Source organism: Mytilus galloprovincialis, chromosome 3, assembly GCF_965363235.1.
Source record: "Mytilus galloprovincialis chromosome 3, xbMytGall1.hap1.1, whole genome shotgun sequence".
NCBI classification, from domain to species: domain Eukaryota; kingdom Metazoa; phylum Mollusca; class Bivalvia; order Mytilida; family Mytilidae; genus Mytilus; species Mytilus galloprovincialis.
Genome location: NC_134840.1, coordinates 6,798,173 through 6,823,444, shown reverse-complemented (window position 1 = coordinate 6,823,444; position 25,272 = coordinate 6,798,173). Strand labels below are relative to the sequence as shown.

General features: G+C 33.4%; 1 protein-coding gene across 1 annotated transcript; it reads left to right on the top strand.

The window, feature by feature from the left end:
* The first annotated feature begins 316 nt into the window (after positions 1-316).
* Positions 317-22,456, top strand: LOC143067061 (uncharacterized). Its single transcript, XM_076240065.1, has 2 exons — positions 317-775; positions 20,661-22,456. Exon 2 carries the CDS (start codon positions 20,719-20,721, stop codon positions 22,171-22,173), a length of 1,455 nt encoding a protein of 484 aa, XP_076096180.1. The 5' UTR covers positions 317-775; positions 20,661-20,718; the 3' UTR covers positions 22,174-22,456.
* The last annotated feature ends 2,816 nt before the right edge of the window (positions 22,457-25,272 follow it).

Here is a 25,272-nt window from a genome sequence, read left to right as displayed (position 1 = left end):
TGACAATAAAGTTCCAATGAGGATAAACAATTTTGTAGCCATTCAGTGTATGAATACGGAGAGTCAACACACGCATTCTGCCGTGAAAACAGTGTATAATTACGAAGAGTCAACAAGCAATAAATCTTGAAAGAGTGTATAAATACGGAGAGTCAAAAAGCAATAAATATTGATATCAGTGTATGAATACAGAAAGTCAACACGCAATAAGCCCCGAAGACAGTGTATAAAGTGAAGATTTGTAGGACAGATAATGGAAGATTTGCTGTAAAGGTTTGCAGTAATTGTATTGATCTCCGTGGGTGTACAAATAAATGCAATTGTGATATAATGTCTGAATCAACAAGTCAGATTCCAAAAAATCCATTTAATAAAATCCTCAATGATATCTAAAACTTATATCGCACTTCCAGGATGTAACGTCAGGGGAATCTGTTTGGATTAGAATGAAATGTAAGTGGAGTTTTTACTGCAGGAAAATCAATAAGAAAAAGCAAGTAGAACCAGCCAACTATCTATAGTAATATGCCAAGCAGTGAAAGAATAAAAATTCCAAGAGAAAATCTGTTAAATAATTATTGAAGATGGCTAGTTTGAGCTAGAAGTGTTTATCCCAATCAATACTATGTTTTAGAAAGCATTGACAGACGAGATTATCAGAATTATAATGTTCTTCTAATTAACATAACCATGGGATTGATTATAGGGTTAAATACAAGAGGAAATTAATTCAACCTTGCAAGGATGAGCGTTCAAGAAGGAACAGTTATCAGAGGTAATCTAATATTTAATATCAATTTTGTTTATTCAAGATTATGGTTAAGATAATTGAAATAATATTTAAGATCTAATTTGTGCATATATTATTGTTAGATGTATATGTAGTCCTATTTGTAATGATATACATATTGTTATAAACAGTAAAATTGATATAGTTCACAAAATTAACATTTCTGCAGAGCTTTCGATATTAGGGATCCAATTTTACATAACATAATCTGTATTTAATGAGCTTCCGATAAATACACAAACAAATCGACAGCTTAATGAATTATGATTTGTTGGTAGTTGCCTAATTTGTCATCACTGCAGAAAACAGCACAAAAGTGATAATAAAAACAGCTTTGTTTTTTTGGGGGGGTGGGGGGTACTGGGCGCCGAATGGGACTCTTGTGGTTTTGTACAAAATTCAATTCTGTCATAACAAAATCATTTTTGTCTTACAACACTATGTGATACAGACTTGTTTTATGAGAACTTCAATTTTGTGATGACAAAGTTCATTTTTGTAGACAAAATTTATTTTGGTCAGGACAAAATTCATTTTTGTAGACAAAATTCATTTTGTTTTCATCTAGGTATGCAAATATAAACTTATTTGCATACAAAATTGACTTTATTGACACAAAATTTACTTTTGTGTTAAATTTTCACTTCTGTTTAACAAAAGCCAATTTTGTCTACACAAAAATAAACACAAAATTGAATTTTGTGACAAAAACTCAGTTTTGTATGCTAATTAGTTCACAGAATTCAAACTAAACTAATTTGCATACAAAATTGACTTTTGTCTCCCAATTTTCAAATTGGGTAACAAAAGTAGTCTGTGTTACAAAAATGAATTTTGTCATGACAAAACTAACTTAGGTGTTGGGGAAGAAGATAATTTAGTCAACGAAAGCTTTAACATTCTAAATCCAGTCTAGCTGGGGACTCGGTGGCCGAGTGGTTTATAAGTAGTCGAACTACTGTATCACTAGTCTGCCAACACAAATTGAGAAATCGTGTCCGCCACGTGCAAGTTGTGCTCTACTCCAAACTTAATTGACATGGATGTTCTACAAAAGGTCGTTGATTCCCTTAACACAAATTGTTCAATCTATGGGTCTGTCATACCAGTATAACTGTTATTCATAAACTATTAGTCAGTAGTTGTCTTATGTCATATAATAATCATGGTGGGTTTTTTTCGTAGCTTTCTTTACTCATTTTAACCATTTTGAATGTTTTCTATGCATTTTCAATATACGCAAGGAACTCTAAAATCCAAAAGATTATTGTAACCTGATATGCATACAATATGGCCAAATATTGACCAAAATCTCTATAACAGTTGTAAAATTATAAGTTCAAAGTAAACGCCATTTTAAGTAGATCATTGTCGATGCCGAAATATTGCTTACATTTACGTCACTAGGAATCTGGTGGATAGTTGGCTCACTGGCAATCCTAATACATCTCTTCATTTATAGGAAGCTGAGTTGTACTAGTAATAGTCAACAGTACTCATTGGGGATAGAAATTTCATATATTTCATAGAAAATAAGCGTTCAAACATATCGATTTTCTGCAATATTCTTCTAGTCAAACTTTGATTCATATACACAATCGTGATTGATAATCCGCTACAAAATAAAGGTTAAAAAGGCATGTAATGGATATGAATATGATAGCAAGAATAACATCCTACTTCTGTTAAAATAAAAGACAATTAGGATAGAGAGAACAAACGGACAACAAGAGTAAACACGTCAACTTCTACATGTACTAGTTTATATCTGACTTGAATGATTAAAATTGAGAATAGAAATGGGGAATGTGTCGAAGAGACAACAACCCGACCATATAACAGACAACAGCAGACGGTCGCCAATAGATCTCCAATGCTGCGAGAAATTCCCACACCCGTGGACGTCCTTCAGCTGGCCCCTTAATAGATATATATACTAGTTCAGTGATAATGAACGCCATACTAAACTCCAAATTATACACAAGAAACTAAAGTTAAAAATAATACAAGACTAACAAAGGCCAGAGGCTCCTAACTTGGGACAGGCGCAAAATTGCGGCGGGGTTAAACATGCTTATGAGATCTCAAACTTCCCCCTATACATCTAGTCAATGTAGAAAAGTAAACGCATAACAATACGCACATTAAAATTCAGTTCAAGAGAAGTGCGAGTCTGATGTCAGTGATGTAACAAAAGAAACTAAACAAAATGACAATTATACATAAATGACAACATACTACAAGCAGTTAACTGACATGCCAGCTCCAAACTTCAATTACACTCATTGAAAGATTATGTCTTCATCATATGAATATCAGGCATAATCCCTTAGGGGTTTAGTATCATACCATCATAACATATATGAGAAGAACACAACCCGTGTCATTCCAACAACTGGTTTTTAAATAAATATGTTTAGTTCCGATGCAAAGACCCTATAAGTGAATCAATATTAAAGCCACATTTTGCAATCTTTAATAACCTGACAACAGTATCGTAACTATATTCCTTCTTAATAAGTCTATTCAAAGGTTTTGTTAGCTTCTGAGGTGAATACTGACATTGTTGTGCTTTATAAAGAATATTACCATAAAAGATTGGATGTAAAATACCTGAACGCATAAGAATATAAAGTACTAAATGGTGGCCCCATTGCCGGCATTGCTATTTTTAGAAATTCTCTCCTTAAAAGGCGTTTTTAATTAACTAATTATGGAAAAACTGCTGTTGTCTAATTGAAGCTCGATATCTATTTGTGATTTTACCGCACTCAAATATATATGGTCCCATGGCTTTTCTTGGTGAATTTTTGGTGTTTTCACGATACCTTACAATTTCGTAGAAAATTTCCCTAATTTAGATTAGTATAAAAAAATATTTCCGGCCCTTCATTATATACATTTAAGGACAAATTTGTGCTTGCATGAAACTTTATTCATAATGCTTTTCGGAAGAAAAATATATAAATGATATAACAACCAATCACAGAGAGCCATCTATTTTTATCTTTATGTTTTGTTCCCTTCATAAAATGGCTGCGCCCATGTAATTTTATTTGGTACATTGTAACCATAAGAAGTCTGCATGTAGAGTTATATTTACGAATGATGTCCTTGTACCGATGATAAAATTTAGTAAAAGTTTTGACTAGTTTGTGATATCGAAAACCCTGGTGTAATAATTTCTTCAGTAATATATAAATTTCTCTCGTTGTTACATACACGAGCGAATTGGGATATATAAACACCGTAAGATGGTGACAAAGGAACGTCACCATCTAAAAATGGATAATTTACGATAGGAAATGAAAAATCATCTCTTTTAACATAAATTGTATTATTAAGCTTCCCGTTAATGATATAGATATCAAGATTAAGGACAGGGCAGAGGTCATTGTTAGTATTAGCTTTATTTAAAGTATGTTCAATAGGATAAATGTCTTTAGTATACAAACTGAAGTCGTCATTATTGAGAGCCAATACATCATCCAAATATGTAAAAGTATTATTAAATGTTTGTATCAGATGTTGTTTCGATGGGTCTTTGCTGATTTTTGTCATACATTGTAACTCATAGCAATACAAAACAGGTCCACAATAAGTGGTGCACAGTTATTCCCCATTGGAATTCCGATAACCTGACGATATACGGAATCTCCAAAGCGAACAAAAATGTTAGCTAGTAAAAATTCAAGGGCAGATATAGTATCAAAGCATGTCCAATTGACAGAGTTCTTTTGTTTATTGATACTAAAAAATGACCTAAAAGAGTTTGAACATATATATTCACATTTTGACTTTTTAAATGCCCATTTAATAAGGTGTGTGATTTTTTTCTTAATAAGAATTGAGGCAATGTGGTATATAAGGTGAAAAAAATCAAAACTTTGAACTGATTCAAAATCACCAATAAAAGCATGCAACTTATCAAGTACTTCCAAGGAGTTTTTGACACTCCAAAAGTAATTAATTCCACTATTTTCAAAGGCCATAATTGAACAATTTATTATCAGGTTTTTGATTGTACCAAGTGTACTGGTAAGAAGAATAGACAATTTAGTAGTGGAACAATGGCTTGAAGACGAAATAAATCTATATTTGTAAGGTATTTTGTGTAGCTTCGGAGGCCAATACATAGTTTGGACTTTCATTGTATTTGATATTTCTTGTAAAGAAGTAGCTAAACGTTTATGTTTGTTACAGATGTCGTTTTCTGAAAATGGAGTCAGTTGGAATGTTGGTGAATTGGTGATTTCTTTTTTTCAGAACATCAATGTAAAATTTACGTCAAATAATAATAATAATATTTCCAGCTTTATAGGCCGGGACAAAAACAAATTCCTTGGCTAGTTCTTTTAGTTTATGTTTGATACGAGAAATAGGTTTATTGTTGTTGTTGTTCAGAGTAAAATGTTCCTTAGAATGTTGAATTTTTATATCAACTATGTTCATTACTGAATTAAAAAAAAAGAGTCCAAAGATTTTTTTGTCAGCTTTTTCCCGTTTTATCCATTTCAAACAGTAAGAACGGAATGAGTCGTGGATGATATTACGACATTCATTCCAGTTAATAATTGACGGTGAACGATATTCGGGTTCTTTACTGAGGAATGATTTTAACTCTCGGTCTTGAACTATGTTAAGATCTCCTGTTATAACATGGGAAATTGGTCCATACATGTATTCGGAATTACTGCAATTACATGAAGTAGGTGTATTTTCACTGATATTTACATCTTTGCACAATTGGCTATAACTAAACACAAATTTCCGGGTAGATTTCTTGTAAATATAACAAATGAGAGGGAGCTCAGTATTATCACAATATCCAGGAATTTGTTCTTTAACAGAAAGGTTGTTTATTCTATGCACTTGATTGGTAATATAGCTCTTCAACTGTTTCGGTTATTACATCTTTTCAAATATTTGGTTTTGAGTGTTTCTAATGATATTTTTTTAAAGATTTTATTTTTTATACAGGAACAACAGATTGTCTTGGACAATGTCAAAACAACAGAATTTGTTGCTAAGTCTCCCTTTTTTTCAAAGAAACAAATCTTGGATTCTTTGATGTTTCACTAAGGCTTCATTTCAAAGCGTAGTGTATTTTAGTGGCATTGTTGTAACATTAAGGGGCTTTGTTAACAACTACTAGTGAAATAAAATATCTGAAGTTAAAAAAAGAAGTGTATTTTACGGCAGTTGGAAATTACATACTATTAGTTATCTTTTGAAACGATAGAGAATAACCTCTAATGAACAGTTTTGTTAACTCTATTGTAGTTACTGACTTTTGAGGTGATGATACTAATGATATATTAAAATGATAATGTAAACAAATCAGGTGACGGCTCTGAAAGACAGAAAGCACCATTGCAATAATAACAAAAACACACAACAAATCTGGAAAATAGATAAAGCCATAGCAAAAATAACCACAAAAAACACATAACAACACAGAAAGGCATATATAACTATAGAAAAATAGCAAAAAACACAACAACTCTGAAAGACAGATAGCATCATAGCAAACATTTCAAAAACACACAACTCTGAAAGACATAGGACCATAGCAAAACTTTACAAAAACACATAACAACTCTGAAAGACAGATAGCACCATAGCAAATATAACAGAAACAAAAAACACAAAAACTCTGAAAAACTGTTCGCTCCAAAGCAAAACTTTCAAAAACACACAACTCTGAGAGACAGATAGCACCATAGCAAAAATAACAGAAAACACACAACAACTCTGTAAAACTGTTAGCTCCAAAGCAAAACTTACAAAAACACACAACTCCGAAAGACAGATAGCACCATAGCAAACTTTACAAAAACACACAACAACTCCGAAAGACAGATAGCACCATAGCAAACTTTACAAAAACAAACAACAACTCCGAAAGACAAAAAAACCCTATTGACTAAAAACTAATGGACAGAAAGTCACAGGACAAAAAGTCACAAATGATTTGATAATAATTGCTTTAAATATATAAGAGAAAGATCTTTATTTAGTCAATATATTCATTTTAAACTTTAGGAAATTGTCCAATAGCCTTGGTCAATGAAAATGTATTAACTTTTGAACATATAAAGGATATATTTATTGGCACCATGAAGCAATTTGAATACCAAGCCACTTTGACATTTCGTTTTCAGAACAATTATTTGATCATTATTGATATTTATTGAATACATTTTTATTACACATTTGCCTTAGACACTCCATTACTGTAACCATTTTTTCTAAAAGAAATTCATGAAGATAAAGGAATCATAACCTCTGTTTTGTTTGAATCGTTTAAACTAATATTTCGTCAATCTAAATATAAACTAGAAATGATTGTCCATATTCGATTCTTGGAATGCAAAAAGACTAATTAGAAAATGCCAGTGCCAAAGCACCGAAACAAAGCTTATTATGTGTGTCTGCGTGGGTACGAAACGAAAACAGATTAATGTTCGGAGGCGTTGATAACGAATATGATGATCGTAAATTTTGATTTCGTAAAAATGTCATATCTTCAAGATATACTACTAGTACATCATCTGTAAACCTGTATGTCTCCATATGTTCAACAACACATTACAACAATCTCAGTTCTACACTAGAATTGACGAATTACTTATTCCAGTTCATCACTTAAATCAATTACGCCAACAACTTGCATATTGCTTTAGAAAAAAGCTGAAAGCAATAGCAGTTACTTAGAATTAACTGACGCAAGAAACACATTTTTGACACACATAATTATAATCAGGGAAGAAGTTTAATATCAGCCAGGCGGACATCATTTGTTCATACAAAGTAATCTGAATTATTGATATAACGCAATAATAAGCTTATTTGTAATGTGATTTAAAATATTGGGAGTTGTCATGCTAGTAACTTATTTATGCTTCTTCCATCAATTAATGGAACGAAAGGAATGAGTTTAATAATTTACTTTTTTTTTAAATGTTAAAATCTTTGTTAACACTTACCGCAATGGTACGTGTCTGACCATTTAATATTAAACTTCGGTCATCAATTACTTTTTAGGTTGTTCAGTAATAAGAGTTTTACTCTTGACCTATAATGGTTTACTTTTATAAATTTTTACTTGGATGGAGAGTTGTCTCGTTGGCACTCATACCACATATTCATATTTATATTTACTGTGCGTATTGCTGTGTGTTTGATAATTCAGATTGGCTAGAGGAATATTGGAAGGTTGAGATCTCACCAAACATGTTCAACCCTTTCACACTTTTGTGCTTGTCCAAAGTCTGGAACCTCTGGTTTTTGTTAGTCTTGTATGTTTTGTTTTTTGTGTCTTTATTTTTTAATTTTGTTCATTTCTATGTTTCGGAGTTTTGTGTGACGTCCATTTTCGCTTACCAGTATACATTATTTTTAAAGGGGAAGCTGAAGCCCACCTCCAGGCGCAAGATTTTCTTGCTGTGTTAAAGACCCATTTGTGACTTTGTGCTGTTTTTTGCTCTTTTATCGGGTTGTTTTATCTTTGACACATTCCCTGTTTCCTATCGCAAGTTTATGTTCAACTGCATGGTAAACAGTACAAATAGAAATCTGTTCGCAAAAGTTCATGAAAAATGCGTACTCTTTAACAATGTCAGTAGAGTTTTTCAAAACTCTTCTGCTAAGAAAAAACTGAAAACCTAAGTTTACGGATTTGTAATAACATGAGCAACACGACGGGTCCCAATGTGGAGCAGGATCTGTTTATCCTTCTGTAGCACCTAATATAAGCCAATGAGTTGTCATTTTATTTTTGATTTATGAGTTTGAATGTCGCTGTTTTAAGCTTAACAAGATGGATCCCTAGGTTATCTAGATAGATGTTTTTAATTTCTTATTTTTTTCTAGAAACATTACCATCACCACCATGGCTTAAAAGAACATACGGGTATGAAACCGGAATACATTCGATTGTCCAATATCCTAAAAAAAAATCAAAAGTACATTAAATTATGTCAAAATGTCCCAAATGTCAAAATGTCAATATCTACTTTCACTGCATGTGAACCAAGATATCTGACAATTCCTTAAATGAGTTATGGTTCTTATATGATGTGTCTGATCAATATTATTATTATTTTTCTTATCATTATGGACATTGGACATTATAATAAAAAGGCATAAACTGAAACCGTGTTAAATAGAAATTATCAGCAATTTAAGATCTTCAAAAATAGCAACATGAGTTAATCCATAAATAGATCAAATTCTGTATTGCCCTTAAAAGCCAATGTGTGATTATTTTTAGCATTTCTGTTAGTTATATAACGTGTATTAGATAGTCAGAAACTTTATTTAGGAAAATGATCAGCAATACAAGATCTATATAAAGTATTTACAGTTTATGTAGTTATCAATTATTTTCTGATAATTATTGCCTGGTCAGAGAGAAACCATAGAAACGCCAACCAAAATTAGCTATACAACGAGTATATTTTTTTCTAACCAAAATTTTGTAAACGTTGTATGGCGTTTGTTGTTGTTTTCTAAACGCTACAAAAGGAGAAAAAAATACATCGTTTAATCAGTGTTTAATGACCCTGTTTGAACTTTCGATATGTTGTTGGTAAACAGACTTTTTACAAAAGTAAAAACAAATACATCGTTTAATTAGGGTGAAGTTAGAAACAAATGTAGCGTTTGTTCTAACAAACGATGAACGACAAACTGTAGACGCATTTTTAGCGAGTGCATAGTTTGTCAAAGTTTATGTAAACTTTGCAAACGTATATTAGAAACAAAGGATCAAAACATGTGCACGCTTAGCAGTTTGCATCGTTTGTGTTAAAAAGAAATGCACCCACGATCTACAAAGAGGAATTGAAAGTTTTTGATATATAAAAAATGTGACCTTGATTTTTACGGAATACTTTAATAAGGACTTTATTGACTCCTAGTAGGCTCTGGGGTTTATAAACATTGCTTTAAATCGTTTGGTTTCATCTACTAAATGTCCTTCTAGTTCTATCGTTTTCTCTGCCACGATCGACATAATTACGTACTTTTTAAACTTTATAACCTCATTGGAAGCAATTATTCCAACACAAATTATGTATTTTGATCTGTTTCTTCTAATGCTTCCATTCACTTGCGTTTAGAAATCGGAAAAAAAGATATATAACACAAAACGCTTTTGTGAAAGAAATATGGATATGCATAAGTTGTCAATTTGTCGGAAACGTTTAAAGTGGAAATCAATGTAACATAGACATGTAATCAATATCATAGAAATCTAATCAAATAAACACAGAAATGATTCTGCTGGGTCTTAAATAATGTCGTTATATACTCATTTGAATGTGAACAAAATGAACGATATACATATATCATGTGTTGTGTAGTTGTTAATTTGTACACAAGTGTGCCTTTATACGGACAATTCAAAATTATATTTAACTAATAATCTAGTAATGGCCATAAATTTAAAGAGAATCAACTATAAACAAAAGTTGCCAATGCTGATATTGAATTCCTAGACACATCTGCAGTGCTCTTTGGTCCCTATGTCCATTCTCAATTTTACTTTCTGGATCCTTGCAAAGTTAATCATGCAAAAAACTGTTAAGTATTCTTAAAATTTTAACCAAAACTGATGTTACAACACATAGAGTGTATACATTCTCATGCAGAATCATGAGAATACCTTTAACAGATTTCCATTTATACCAGAAAAAAGTTTTATCACAAAAATACTGAACTCAAAGGAAAATCAAATCGGAAAGTCCCTAATCACATGGCAAAATCAAACACATCAAAAAAGTTAATTGTATTAAAAATGACCTATTATTTAAAATCAGCAAAGGAATGAGAGATAAAAAAAAAATACATCAACACGGAAGAAAAAAGTGTTTGTTTGTGTAAATAAAACACTTTCACATTAGAGTAATATGAAATTAGATGCTTGAAATTATAATGTTAAAGAAATCATCGAACCAAGGAATGCATGTCCATGCTTATCTAAGTCCTCTAATTTTTATATTTAATTCAAACCTGTAACATGTTATCGACAAAAAAATATATAATTAAATTAAATATCAAACCTGTAACATGTTATCGACAAAAGAATATATAATTAAATTAAATATCAAACCTGTAGTATGTTATCGACAAAAAATATATAATTAAATATCAAATGATACTTCAGATTAAAAAATAAATAGTTGAATATTTGTATATACTTGAAGGGCTAAGTTTTACTAAAAACATGTGTACAAGGAGTTAAAAATCATTATCATGTATCACAAGTATTTTTCTTTCATACAATTAGCTCAGTTTACATTTTAACACATTTGAGAATTGTTAATGTTTGGGGGTAAAAAGGGGCCTAACCTTGCCAACTATAACTGTTTTATCTTAAATAACTTAAAGTATCATATTTAACAAACGGTCATTTCAAGTACTACATGTATCATCCTTCTCACAATGAAATGCAAACTACAAATATAGATTTATTTCGTCTTCAAGCCATTGTTCCACTACTAAATTTTCTATTCTACTTACATATGTTCAAACTCTTTTTGGTCATACCACTTTGCCTCATATTCATATTTGTACCTAATTAAATGGGCATTTAAAAGTCAGAAAACGAATACATATGTTCAAACTTTTTGGTCATTTTTTAGTAGCAACAAACAAAATAACTATTGGACATGCTTTGATAATATATCTGCCCTTGATTTTTTACTAGATAACATTTTCGTTCGCTTTGGAGATTCAGTATATCGTCAAGTTATCGGAATTCCAATGGGGACTAACTGTGCACCACATATTGTGGACCTGTTTTTGTATTTTTATGAGTGACAATGTATTACTAAAATCAACAAAGACCCATCAAAGCAACATCTGATATAAAAATTTAACAATACTATGAGATATTTGGATGATAATCTGGCTCTCAATAATGACGACTTCAGTATGTATAATAAAGATATTTAATGGACGTCAAGTTGGTTACCTATTCCTTATTCGTTACTTATTCCTTATTCCTTATTCGTTACCTATTCGTTACTTATTCCTTATTCGTTACCTATTCGTTACTTATTCCTTGTTCCTTGTTCGTTACATATTCGTTACTTATTCCTTAATCCTTATTCGTAACCATTTCGTTACTTATTCCCTATTCCTTATTCGTTACCTATTTGTTACTTATTCCTTATTCCTTATTCGTTCTTTATTCGATTTTTAACATTTTTCTCGCTTTTAAATTCTTTATATACTTATCTCTGGTGATAGTTCTTAATATGTTTAAGTAAAATTATCCTTTTAGCACATAAGTATCCGTGTTCGTGATTAACCGAACCTGTTACTTTATATTCGATACTTATTTGATCCTTATTCGATTTAAAAACGTTCTACCTTTTAACTGCTTTTTATTCGTATGTCTGGAGTTAGTTCTTGGTTCGAAGAGGTACAATATCCCTATAAGCGCTTGTACACTGTTTCGAAGCTAGACAAATACCCTGTTTATAATTCGTTACTTATTCGCTTATAATACATGTGTTAAACGTTGTAACTTTAAAAAGAAAGATTTTTAATTTTTGTCGTGTCTCTGGTGGCAACTATGGGTTCTTAGATGTAAAATAACCTTATTAGCGCGTGTGTACCCTTTTCAGCGCTCGACTGTTATCCTGTTACTTATTTGTTTCTTATTCGCTTATAATACGCGTGTTATACGTTGCAACTTTTAAAAAAAAAAGATTTTCAGTTTTTTTCGTGTGTACTGTGGTAGTGCTTTGTTCTTAGAGCTAAAATAACCCTATTAGCTTGTATGTACCCACTTCAGCGCTCGACTGATACCCTGTTACTTATTCGTTCTTTATTCGGTTATAAAACGTGTGTTAGGCGATGCACATTTAAAAAAAAAAATTTTTGTGTCTCTGATGGTACCTTTGTGTTCCTAGAGGTGAAATGACCATATTAGCGCGTATGGACCCGTTTCAGCGCTGGACTGATACCCTGTTACTTATTCGTTCCTTATTCGCTAATAAAACGTGTGGTAAACGTTGCACTTTAAAAAAAAAAAGAAGAATTTTCGTGTCTCTGATGGTAACTATGGGTTCTGAGAGGTGACATAACCCTCTTAGCGCAAATGTACCAATTTTAGCACTCAACTGACACCCTCTTACTTATTCGTTCCTTATTCGCTAATAAAACGTGAGGTAAACATTGCACTTTAAAAAAAAAAAGAAAGATTTTCTTGTCTCTGGTGGAAACTATGGGTTCTTAGAGGTGAAATAACCCTAGTAGAACTTATATACCCGTTCCATCACCCGGTTGATATCCTATTACTTATTTGTTCCTTATTCGCTTTTGAACCACATAGTAGATCATAGTATACGTTGCACCTTGGAATAAATCGATTTTCAATTGCTTTCGTGTCATTGGTGGTAACTATGTGTTCTTAGAAGTGAAAAAACTTTATTAGAGCGTATGAACCCGCTTCAGCGCTCGACAGATACCCTGTTACTTATTTGTTCCTTGTTCGCTTATAATACGTTTATTATACGTTGCAGCTTTTAAAAAAGAGATTTTCTGGGGGTTTTTTTCATTGTCTCTAGTGGTACTTATGGGTCTTATAGGTGAAATAACCCTATGAGCGTGTATGTACCCCGTTTCAGCGCTCGACTGATACCCTGTTACTTATTCGCTTATAATAGGTGTGCTATACGTTATACTTTTAAAAAGAAATATGTTCGTGTCTCTGATGGTAACTGCGTTTTCAGAGGTGACATAACCCTGTAATCGTGTATGTACCCGTTTCAGCCCTCGGCTGATACCCTGTTACTTATTCGTTCCTTATTCGCTAATGAAACGTGTGTTATACGTTGCACTTTAAAAAAAAGATTTTCGTGTCTCTGGTTGTAACTATTGGTTCTAAGAGGTGAAATAATCATATTAGCGCGAATGTACCCGTTTCAGCGCTGGACTGATATCCTGTTATTTATTCGTTCCTTATTCGCTTATAATAGGTGTGCTATACGTTATACTTTTAAAAAGAAATATGTTCATGTCTCTGATGGTTACTGCGTTTTCAGAGGTGACATAACCCTGTAATCGCATATGTACCCGTTTCAGCTCTCGACTGATACCCTGTTACTTATTCGTTCCTTATTCGCTAATGAAACGTGTGTTATACGTTGCACTTTAAAAAAAAAGATTTTCGTGTCTCTGGTTGTAACTATTGGTTCTAAGAGGTGAAATGATCATATTAGCGCGAATGTACCCGTTTCAGCGCTGGACTGATACCCTGTTATTTATTCGTTCCTTATTTGCTTATAATAGGTGTGCTATACGTTATACTTTTAAGAAGAAATATGTTCGTGTCCCTGATGGTAACTGCGTTTTCAGAGGTGACATAACCCTGTAATCGCGTATGTACCCGTTTCAGCACTCGACTGTTACCCTGTTACTTTTTCGTTCCTTATTCGTTAATGAAACGTGTGTTATACGTTGCACTTTAAAAAAAAAGATTTTCGTGTCTCTGGTTGTAACTATTGGTTCTAAGAGGTGAAATAATCCTATTAGCGCGAATGTACCCGTTTCAGCGCTCAACTGATACCCTGTTATTTATTCGTCCTTATTCGCTTATAATAGGTGTGCTATACGTTATACTTTTAAAACGAAATATGTTTGTGTCTCTGATGGTAACTGCGTTTTTAGAGGTGACATAACCCTGTAATCGCGTATGTACCCGTTTCAGCACTCGACTGATACCCTGTTACTAATTCGTTCCTTATTTGCTTATAATACGTGTGTTATTCGTTGCACTTTTATAAAAGAAATTTTTGTGTCTCTGGTGGTAACTATGTGTTCTTAGAGGTGAAATAACCATATTAGCGCGTATGTACCCGTTTCAGCGCTCGACTGATACGCTGTTACTTATTCGTTCCTTATTAGCTTTTAATACGTGTGGTCTACGTTGCACCTTGAAATAAATCGATTTTCAATTGTGTTCATGTCTTTGGTGGCAACCAGGTGTTCTTAAAGAGGAAATAACGCTGAAACGGGAACATACGCCCTTATAGGGTTATATCATCTCTAAGAACACATAGTTATCACCAGAAACATGAACATAATAGACACTCGAGTTATTTCAAGGTGCAACATATACCACGCGTATTAAATGCGAATAATTAACGAATAAGTAACAGGGTATTAACCGAGCGCTGGAACGGGTACATACGCGCTAATATGGTTATTTCATCTTTAAGATCACATAGTTACCACCAGGGACATGAACACAATTGAAAATCGATTAATTTCAAGGTGCAACGTATACCACACATAACTACCACAAGAGACATGAACACAATTGACAATCACGTTATTTCAAGGTGCATTGTATACCACACGTATTAAAAGCGAATAAGGAACGATGATAAGTCACAGGGTAATAGCCGAGCGCTGGAACGGGAACATACGCGCTAACAAGTTTATTTCATCTTTAAGAACACATAGTTGCCACCAGAGACATGAACACAACTGAAATCGATATATTTTAAGGTACAACGTTTCCACATGTATTAAAAGCGAATAAGGAACGAATAAGTAACAGGGTATTAACCGAGCGCTGAAAAGGGTACATACGCGCTAATAGGGTTATTTCATCTCTAAGAACACATCGCTACCACCAGAGACATGAACACAATTGACAATCGAGTTATTCCAAGATGCAACTTATACCACGCGTATTAAAAGCGAATAAGGAACGAATAAATAATAGGGTACGCGTATTAAAAGCAAATAAGGAACGAATAAGTAATAGGGTATCAACCGAGCGCTGGAACAGGTACAACAGTTCTAATAGGGTTATTTTACCTTTAAGAACCCATAGTTTCCACCAGAGACAAGAAAGCATTTGAAAATCTGTTTTTAAGGTGCAACGTATAACACACGTTTTGTAAGCGAACAAGATTATATAATATAATAATTTAATGCAAGGGAAATGAACAGTACAACGGTAACTAAAGTATATCTTTTACGAATCAGCCCAAAACCAGTCGAGCGCTAGAACGGGTACATATGATAAGCTCTAATAGGGTTATTTCATCTCTTAGAACCCATAGCTACAACAAGAGTCATGAAAATCTTTTCTTTTTTATAGTACAACGTATAGCACACGTATTGCAAGCGAATAAGGAACGAATAAGTAACAGGGTATCAGTCCAGCGCTGAAACGGGTACATTCGCACTAATAGGGTAATTTCACCTCTTAAAACCCATAGTTGCCATCAGAGACACGAAAATCCCTTTTTTCAAAGTGCAACGTATAACACACGTTTTATTGGCGAATAAGGAACGAATAAGTAACAGGGTACAAGTCCACCACTGAAACGAGTATATACGCGCTAATATAGTTATTTCACCTCTAAGAAAACATAGTTACCACCAGAGACACGAAAATCTCTTTAATAAAAGTGCAACGTCTAACAGCGAATAAGGAACGAATAAGTAACAGGGTATCAGTCGAGCGATGAAACGGGTACATAAGCGTTAATAGGGTTATTTCACCTCTTAGAACCTATAGTTACCACCAGAGACATTAAAATCTATTTTTTTAATTGCAACGAATAACACGTATTATAAACGAATAAGGAACGAATAAGTAACATGCTATCAGTCGAGCGCTGAAACGGGTACATACGCGCTAATAGGGTTATTTCACCTCTTAAAACCCATAGTTATCACCAGAGACATTAAAAACAAATTAAGTGCAACGAATAGCACGTATTATAAGCGAATAAGGAACGAATAAGTAACAAGGTATCAGTTGAGCGCTGAAACGGATATATTCGCGCTACTAGGGTTATTTCACCTCTAAGAACCAGTTATTTCACCTCTTGGAACCTATAGTTACCACCAGACACATTATAATCTATTTTTTAAGTGCAACGAATAACACGTACTATAAGCGAATAAGGAACGGATAAGTAACAGGGTACCAGTTGAGTGCAGAAACGGGTACATTCGCGCTAATAAGGTTATTTACCTCTAAGAACCCATAGTTGCCACCAGAGACACGATAAAAAATTGAAAATCTTATTTTTTTAAAGCTACAACGTACGATAAACGTAAATATAAGCGAATAAGGAACAAGCTTCGAAACGGTGTAAAAGCGCTGCTAGGGTTCTTTTGCCTTCTCGAACCAAGAACTAACGCCAGACATACGAATATATTTAGCAATTAAAAGGTAGAACGTTTTTAAATCGAACTTAAGGATCAAATAAGTATCGAATATAAAGTAACAGGTTCGGTTAATCACAAACACGGATACTTATGTGTTAAAAGGATAATTTTACTTAAACATATTAAGAACTATTACCAGAGATAAGCATATAAAAGAGGGACGAAAGATACCAAAGGGACAGTCAAACTCATAAATCTAAAACAAACTGACAACGCCATCGCTAAAAATGAAAAAGACAAACAAACAACAGCACACATGACACAACATAGAAAACTAAAGAATAAACAACACAAACCCCACCAAAAAACTAGGGGTGATCTCAGGTGCTCCGGAAGGGTAAGAAGATCCTGCTCCACATGTGACACCGTCGTGTTGCTTATGTGATAACAAATCCGGTAAATAGTCTAATTCGCTAGGTCACATTCATGAAAGGGAAGGGGATTGTAGTTACGACGAAAGGAACATATCCGATATCATTTGTGAAACGGTTATTCCATAACGGTCAACCAACTCGTGATGGCGTTCGTAAAATTTATGAAGGGATGATTTCAACTTCACCATTTGGAACTCTTGGTTTAATAGCTTCCTTGTGAGCAGTAACCCTTTATCAAGAAAATCATGATAGGAAATGCAAGCACGGGAATATCGTATCAATTGGGAGATATATACCCCGTATGCAGGTGCTGCTGGAATGTTGCTACTTAGAAATGGAAAGTTCACAATTGGAAAGCTGAAATCATCTCTTTTGTCGTAAAGTTTTGTTTTCAACCGACCCTCATTGTCAATTTCTAGATGTAAGTCAAGATATGAGGCCGACTTAACTGTATCTGTAGTATCCTTTATCTCTAGCTCGATGGGATAGATGCGTTCCACATAGTCACCAAATTTTGAATTATTTAGTGAAAGAACATCATCTATATAGCGGAAAGTAGAGTTAAAGGATATTGCTAACTTCTTATCTTTCTTCATAAGAAGTTCCTGCATGAAGTCAGCCTCCTAATAATAAAGAATCAAGTCGGCAAGTAGAGGGGCACAGCTTGTTCCCATTATATATATAAAGAATTAAAAAGCGAGAAAAATGTTAAAAATCGCTTAAGAAATAGGGAATAAAGAAAGAAAAGGTTACGAATAAGGAATAAGGAATAAGTAACGAATAGGTAACGAATAAGGAATAAGTAATAAGTAACGAATAAGGAATAAGTAACCAACTTGACGTCTATAGATATTTATCCTGTTGAAAACACTTTTTAAAAAGCTAATACTAACAATGACCACTTGCCTATCCTCGATCTTGATATTTATATTTTAACGATTAACGAGAAGCTTACCATGCTTAATTCAAAAAAGTATGATAAATGGGATGATTTTCCATTTCCTATCGTTAATTATCCAATTTTAGATGGCGACGTTCCCTTGTCATCATCTTATGGTGTTTATGTATCTAAACTTTTACGATTCGCTCGTGAATGTAACAACGTATTAGATTTTAGCGAGAGAAATTTATGTACTACTGAAAAAATTATTACATCAGGGTTTTCGATATTACAAATAGTCAAAACATTAACTAAATTTTATCATTGGTACAAGGGAAATCATTCGTAAATATAACTCAACTAGGAACTTTTGGTCTTCAACTTCGTATTATCCTGTTTTACAAAACTTTGAATTTTTCGAAAAACTAAGGATTTTCTTATCTCAGGCATAGATTACCTTAGCCGTATTTGGCACAACTTTTTGGAATTTTGGATCCTCAATGCTCTTCAACTTCGTATTTGTTTGGCTTTATAAATATTTTGATATGAGCGTCACTGATGAGTCTTGTGAAGACGAAACGAGCGTCTGTCGTACTAAATTATAATCCTGGTACCTTTGATTATTTGGCCTTTTAAACATTTTTTTATTCGAGCGTCACTGATGAGTCTTTTGTAGACCAAACGTGCGTCTGACGTAAATAAAATTTTTTAAATCCTTGTATATATGATGAGTTTATCTGCAACCACTGTGTCGATGCCACTGCTGGTGGTGATTTATTTCCCCGAGGGTATCACTAGCCCAGTACTCAGCACTTGCACGTTAAAGACACACTTGTAGATTTCGAAAAAGAGCAGGCTAATGCCGCTACAAGGCAGCACTCGCACCCGCAAGGTAGAAAGGGATTAATATAAGTTGCAAAACTTGTTTCCCAATCCACTATAAATAAATATGTTTAAACTAGTCAGCACTTCTGTGTTGACTTGAGTTATCATTGATATATTCACAATCTTAAATTAACTGTTAACAAATCTTTGAATTTTTGAAAAACTAAGGCTTTTTTTACCTTAATAATAGATTACCTTAGCTGTATTTGGCAAAACTTTTAGGAACTTTTGGTCCTCAATGCTCTTCAACTTCGTACTTTATTTTGCCTTTTAAAAACCAGTTGTTGGCATGATACGGGTTATGTTATTCTCATATATTTTATGATGGTATAATACTAAACCGGAAGGATTGTTCTTGATATTCATATGATGAAAACATAATCTTTCAATCAGTTTAATTGAGGTCTGGAGTTGGCATGTCAGTAACTGCTAGTAATCCTTCGTTAATTTATGTAGTATTGTCATTTTGTTTAGTTTCTTTTGTTACCTATTCTAACATCGGACTCGGACCTCTCTTAAACTGAGTTTTACTGTGCGTATTTTTGTGTTTGATTTTTCTACATTGGCTAGGGGTATAGGGGGAGGGTTGAGATATAAAAAAAAAACATGTTTAACATTATTGCGCCTGTCCAAAGTTTGGAGTCTCTGGCCTTTGTTAGTCTTGTATGATTTTTAATTTTTGTTTCTTGTGTATAATTCGGAGTTTAGTATGACGTCCATTATCACTGAACTAGTACAAATATTTGTTTAGGGGACAGCTGAAGGACTCCTCCGGGTGCGGGAGTTTCTCGCTGCATTGAAGACTCATTGGTGACCTTTTGCTGTTGTCTGCTCTATGTTCGGGTTGTTATCTCTTTGACACATTCCCTATTTCCATTCTCAATTTTACCTTAATAAAATATTTATGTAATCTTGCAATCCTCTACTTAATTACGCCGATTCCTGTTTCGTCTGTTACTTCTCTCTCCTTATGTCTAACCAATGAACAACATATCGGACCGCTGACTGACACAGAATATGTCGGACCGCTGACTGACACATAATATGACTGATGTTTCCATTCATTCTGTTGGTTCATATAGTCAAACGTCTGATTTTGCCAGGTTTTTATAGACTTCCCCTTGAATTTACATGAGGGAGTTTGGTAATTTTGTTGACACTTTTCTGTTTATAATACTATTTAGAAACCGCTTCTTAACAACGGGGGCACTTGCGGACGAGGTATCCACAAATGCGTCTAACAGCATATGCAATGAATATATACAGACAAGTAAAAGTATTCATATATTATTTTCAGACTTAAAATTGGTACATTGTAAAATAAGACATCATCTTTCATAAGTGAAATAAACATTTTTTTAAAATAAGTTAAACTAAAAGTAACGTAAAACATATTACATAAACAAATTGTTTACTCCTGTTGAAATATGGGGTAAAAAAATACAATCTTGTTTTTTTGTTGTTTTTGTTTTACTGTTAATTAAGAAACATACATCATTTACTTACATTCTATTTTCAGATAAGTGAGATTGGTTTAATGTATACCGATTTAGGAGGTTCACATCTTAATTATCTGTATGTCACGATGGATTTTCGACCTCAATGTTAAAGACAGATACAAGCAGTTGATGAGAAACATGTTATGCGCATGCGGCAACGAATCTACAGAAAGTGGACCAATTATCGACATAGATCAAGTGTTACAGGACTACGCATGGCGAGAATTAAAGCGAGACGCACGATGGTATCAGAGTCCACTGTTACGCCGATCTTTTTATGAAATTGAAATTCCCTGGAATTTCTATGAATTTACACATAAAACAGTTAACTTTAGTTTGCGAAACAATAATCATTTATCGTCTGACGGATTAAAGAATCGTAAACAGGTTGAGTTATTTTCAACACAATACGAAAACAACACGGCGAAGGATCAAGTGTATAATTTGAAAACAAACAGACAAACGCAGGCTCGAACATACGTTTCTTTTCAGAAAGGTTTTGCTATAAAGGGAAAGGCAAATTTCTCTATTGACATCCCAGAGCGATTTGGTCACTGTGGTGTTACAGCTAGTGCGAGCGGAAAATTGAAAGTAACGAAAATAAGAGGGGAGAGTTTGGAAGAAATGTTTGCATGGCAAGTTGATAGTGACATTACTGTTGATCCATATCACGTGACCAATGTTAAACTTGTAGTCACAGAGGATGAGTTCATTGCAGACTTTGAAATTAAAACTACGTTGCGCATGCCTACTGGTGAAGCGCCGATAATTTTGAAACGAAAGCGGGACAATCACATACAAGCAGTACTTCTCATATCAGACTTACACGAAGCATTTTCTGATTTAAGCAACACAGTCGTGAACTTTGTTAAATCAGATTCAACTGGTTCACCAAAAGGAGTGGTTGAATTCTGCACGACCGGAATTCTTGACAGTGTTCGATGGCGGGACCAACGAATAACTATTGAATCAAAACCTCTCTCTCCATCGATTACAGAGGCAGCCGATCTTCTGTATGACATTCCCCTCTATGCCAAAGACATATACAGCCAAGTAATCAAACATGCAACCAAGGAAAAGGAAAATCGATTAGACATGTGTACACAAGATCAAATCAACCAAGGCGCTTCGGCTTCCTTGTCGAAAACGGAAACACGTGATTTGAGATTAAACATAATTCCTAAAATCATCACCGAAGGACCAGAATCAGATGTATTTTTTAAAGATTCGGATATATCTATGGGTGATGCTATTACAGCGTTGTCTGTAGCGGCTCATCCTATCATACGTCAAAGTGAATTACCAAAAGTGGCAGAAGAGATCAAAATTGATATGCCAAAAGTACCGGAGCCTCAACAACCAACACAACAACAACGACGGCCATCGTTGACATCGTTGAAACGATCTGCTTATGATTCACCATTACAGGTTATCAAAGAGCTGAGTCTTGAAGATAAGCAGAAAAGTGAAGATTCCACAAATTCTCCTGACTCATCGGATTCTCAGAGATTTTCTAAAGTTACAAGCGTGTAAATCTGAAGTATTATGATAAATAAGTGACTCCTGTTTTATTTATCGTTGTGCATTTATATTATATCTTTAGAAATTTATCAAACCATTGTTTTTTAATCAAACCAGTTCTTTCATTTATGCATTTTTCATGAATCAACTCTTTTTATGTGATACATAAAACTCCTTTACATGTAGATGACTCCTGTATCCTAGTATCGTTTTGGTGTAGTCGTTACGTGTTACACTTCCTAGTATATGTTATTTGCGGTAAAAACATATCTCACTAATAAAGTTTGATTTATTATATAGTTCTAATGTTTTTAACATACATATTTGTATTGCAAAATATCAATTAACATTTAATTTCGAGACACGAATTGTTCAGTAACGTCATATAGTATCTTTTGTACTTACATTACTGTCATACACTGGATATGCTTTCTTATATTTACGCATTTGGGTTGCCAGTTAAGGATGTTTGCTTGTCATGGTTTGGAATTTTTGACAGATTTTCGAAATCCTCTGGTTTTATCCATTTAAATTCCTTTAAAAAAATTGCCCATGAACCCCCATTTCTCTTTTTATAAATCTTTTACATGTATAATAATAAGCCATTTGTAAAAATTTTATAAAATTTTATTTATTTATTAGTAGTTTTTTAGAACTCTAAGTGGTCAATGATAAAGCTATGAAAAATTAAGAGAGAACATTTTCCCACCAAAATTCTGATGGCTAATATCTCAAAAACAAGCACATTGGCCCCTATATTTGTTTTGCTTGTTTTATTCCTAAATTTATTCCCTATTAATGCATACTAGTTTTATGGAAAGTTATTCATTTTGAAACTGAGCAGCAACCTTCCTTAAACGCGAACGTTGAAAACTTGGTAACATGTGATATTAATTTAAGTATCTGACGTGTGTTTCGTGTATTTTAATTCGATATTAAAAATACAATGAATAAGCGTTGCTTCTTTAAAAAGAAACAATGAGCTTGTAGGTGTAATGTAGCCATCGGGGTAGTTTTTTTATCCGATCGTGTAATGTAGTCATAGAGGTAGTTTTATATCCTATCATGTACGTCATTTTTAGCATTAAAGATAAAATGCATAAAAAAATCCTCCTCCCATATTACAATACAAGCCTATTAATTGACATCCAATAAACTAATTTACTTGTAATGTATATGTTTGCGCTTAATTGGTATTAATGGACAAAACAGCATTTACATAACAATATTAAAGTATGATTTACAAAGCAAAGCAATAAAAAGATAACGATATCAGTAGTAAACACTAGAAGCATACCGACCATGGGAATCATTTGGTGTCAAAACCATCAATTCAAACTTAATTTTACTTTAAAAGCATTCTATCGATTCAGAACTACTGAACACTGTCAATCGTTACTGAATGGTAACTTTGATTATAACTGTTTGTGCCAATGCAATTTAATGGTGACTAGAAAGTGTAATAAGTGCCAATTTACTTCAGAATTTAGCCCCGGGTGCTGAGATTGTTAATTGTATTTTCTCCCTTGTAAATTTCAAATCGATCGCATCTTTGAAAGTAGGAAATCGTAACAAAACCGTAATATTCGAAATTCTACAAAACAATCCATTGTAGAAACATTTTTAATGATATGAACTATCTCTTTTTATCATACATCTTTCTCCATACTTTAAACATGTTAAAGCGCATAAAAGATCTATAGTTTTGATCAATTGTGCCAGATGTATGTTTTGTCAACATCATATTCATTCGTCAGTGGCACTGTATCGCCGAATCACTGGCAAAGTATTGAGCATTTGGAAACATGATTTTGATAAATAAGTTAAGCCAAATCTGACTTAGGTTATCTATTTACAAGGTAGACATTAGTCCTTCCAATTATTTTAACCTTTTGAAACATATATTCCCTTTCTGAATAGGACAAAAGCATCAAATGAGTAGTTAAAGGCAATCGTAATATACCGCTGTTCAACAGTCATAAATCAAATAGATTTAACTGGAACAAGTCCGGGTCAAAAACCAAAAACCGAGAGAATCACTAACAGAAACAGACTATTTGATAACAACTGGCTGACTTAAAATACATTTTGTGTAACTCATAATTTAATGTTTAGAAACGACTATGTATTAATGCATTACCAGATACTGTCATGAGGTTGAAAATTCAACAATCACATTCAGTATTTAAACGAAGCAGTTTTACTTGCTGTGAAAAAAACAAAGTATGTTCCCACATTAATAAACAGTGACGTCAAAGACAGAGAGTTTAAAAACTTTTCGAAAAAAAACAAAATATCGTCCTCCATCTAAACATATTGAAAATAATTATCATAGGTACCAGAATCATAATTTAATACGCCAGACGCGCCGCGTTTCGTCTACATAAGACTCATCAGTGGCACTCCGATCAAAATAGTTAAAAAGCCAAACAAGTACAAAGATGAAGAGCATAGAGGACCCAAAATTCAAAAAAGTTGTGCCAAATACGTGGAAACTGTGTCGACAGGTTTTGTCGAAATTGGTGTGAACAGCGAAAATTGGATAAAAGAATCTTATTATTCACAATATGCCTATTTCCAGAATAAGAAATAAACTTCAAGAACTTTCATAGCGGTTGGTGTTTGTACCAGCCGACAAAGCAACCAACAAATTGGTTGTGGTATGCCGTAAATACTACACGGTCGTTCTTAAGAATGAAATTTTAAATTCATCTACATTCAAGTTCGTGCACTTCCCAGAGAGTCATATAGTAAACAAACATATCATGACCGCACAACTTAAGCCTCCTTCTGAACATTTGAAGGTTCCTACTATGTATTGGTTGCATGTTGTACGGCACATTCTGTATGTATGGGCGTGTCCCAAGTCAGGAGCCTGTAATTCAATTGTTGTCGATTACTGCTGTGTTTCATATTTTGTATATAAATCAGGCCGTTAGTTTTCTCGTTTAATTGTTTCACATTTGTGATTGATGAGCCTTTTATAGCTGACTTTGCGGTTTATGCTTTGCTCATTGTTGAAGGCCGTACGGTGACCTATAGCTTTTAATTCATGTATAATTTGGTCTCTTGTGGAGAGTTGTTTCATTGGTAATCATACCACACCTTTTT

Coding starts and splice junctions, on each gene's coding strand:
- LOC143067061 (XM_076240065.1), top strand. CDS start 20,719: ATGTCACGATGGATTTTCGACCTCAATGTTAAAGACAGATACAAGCAG.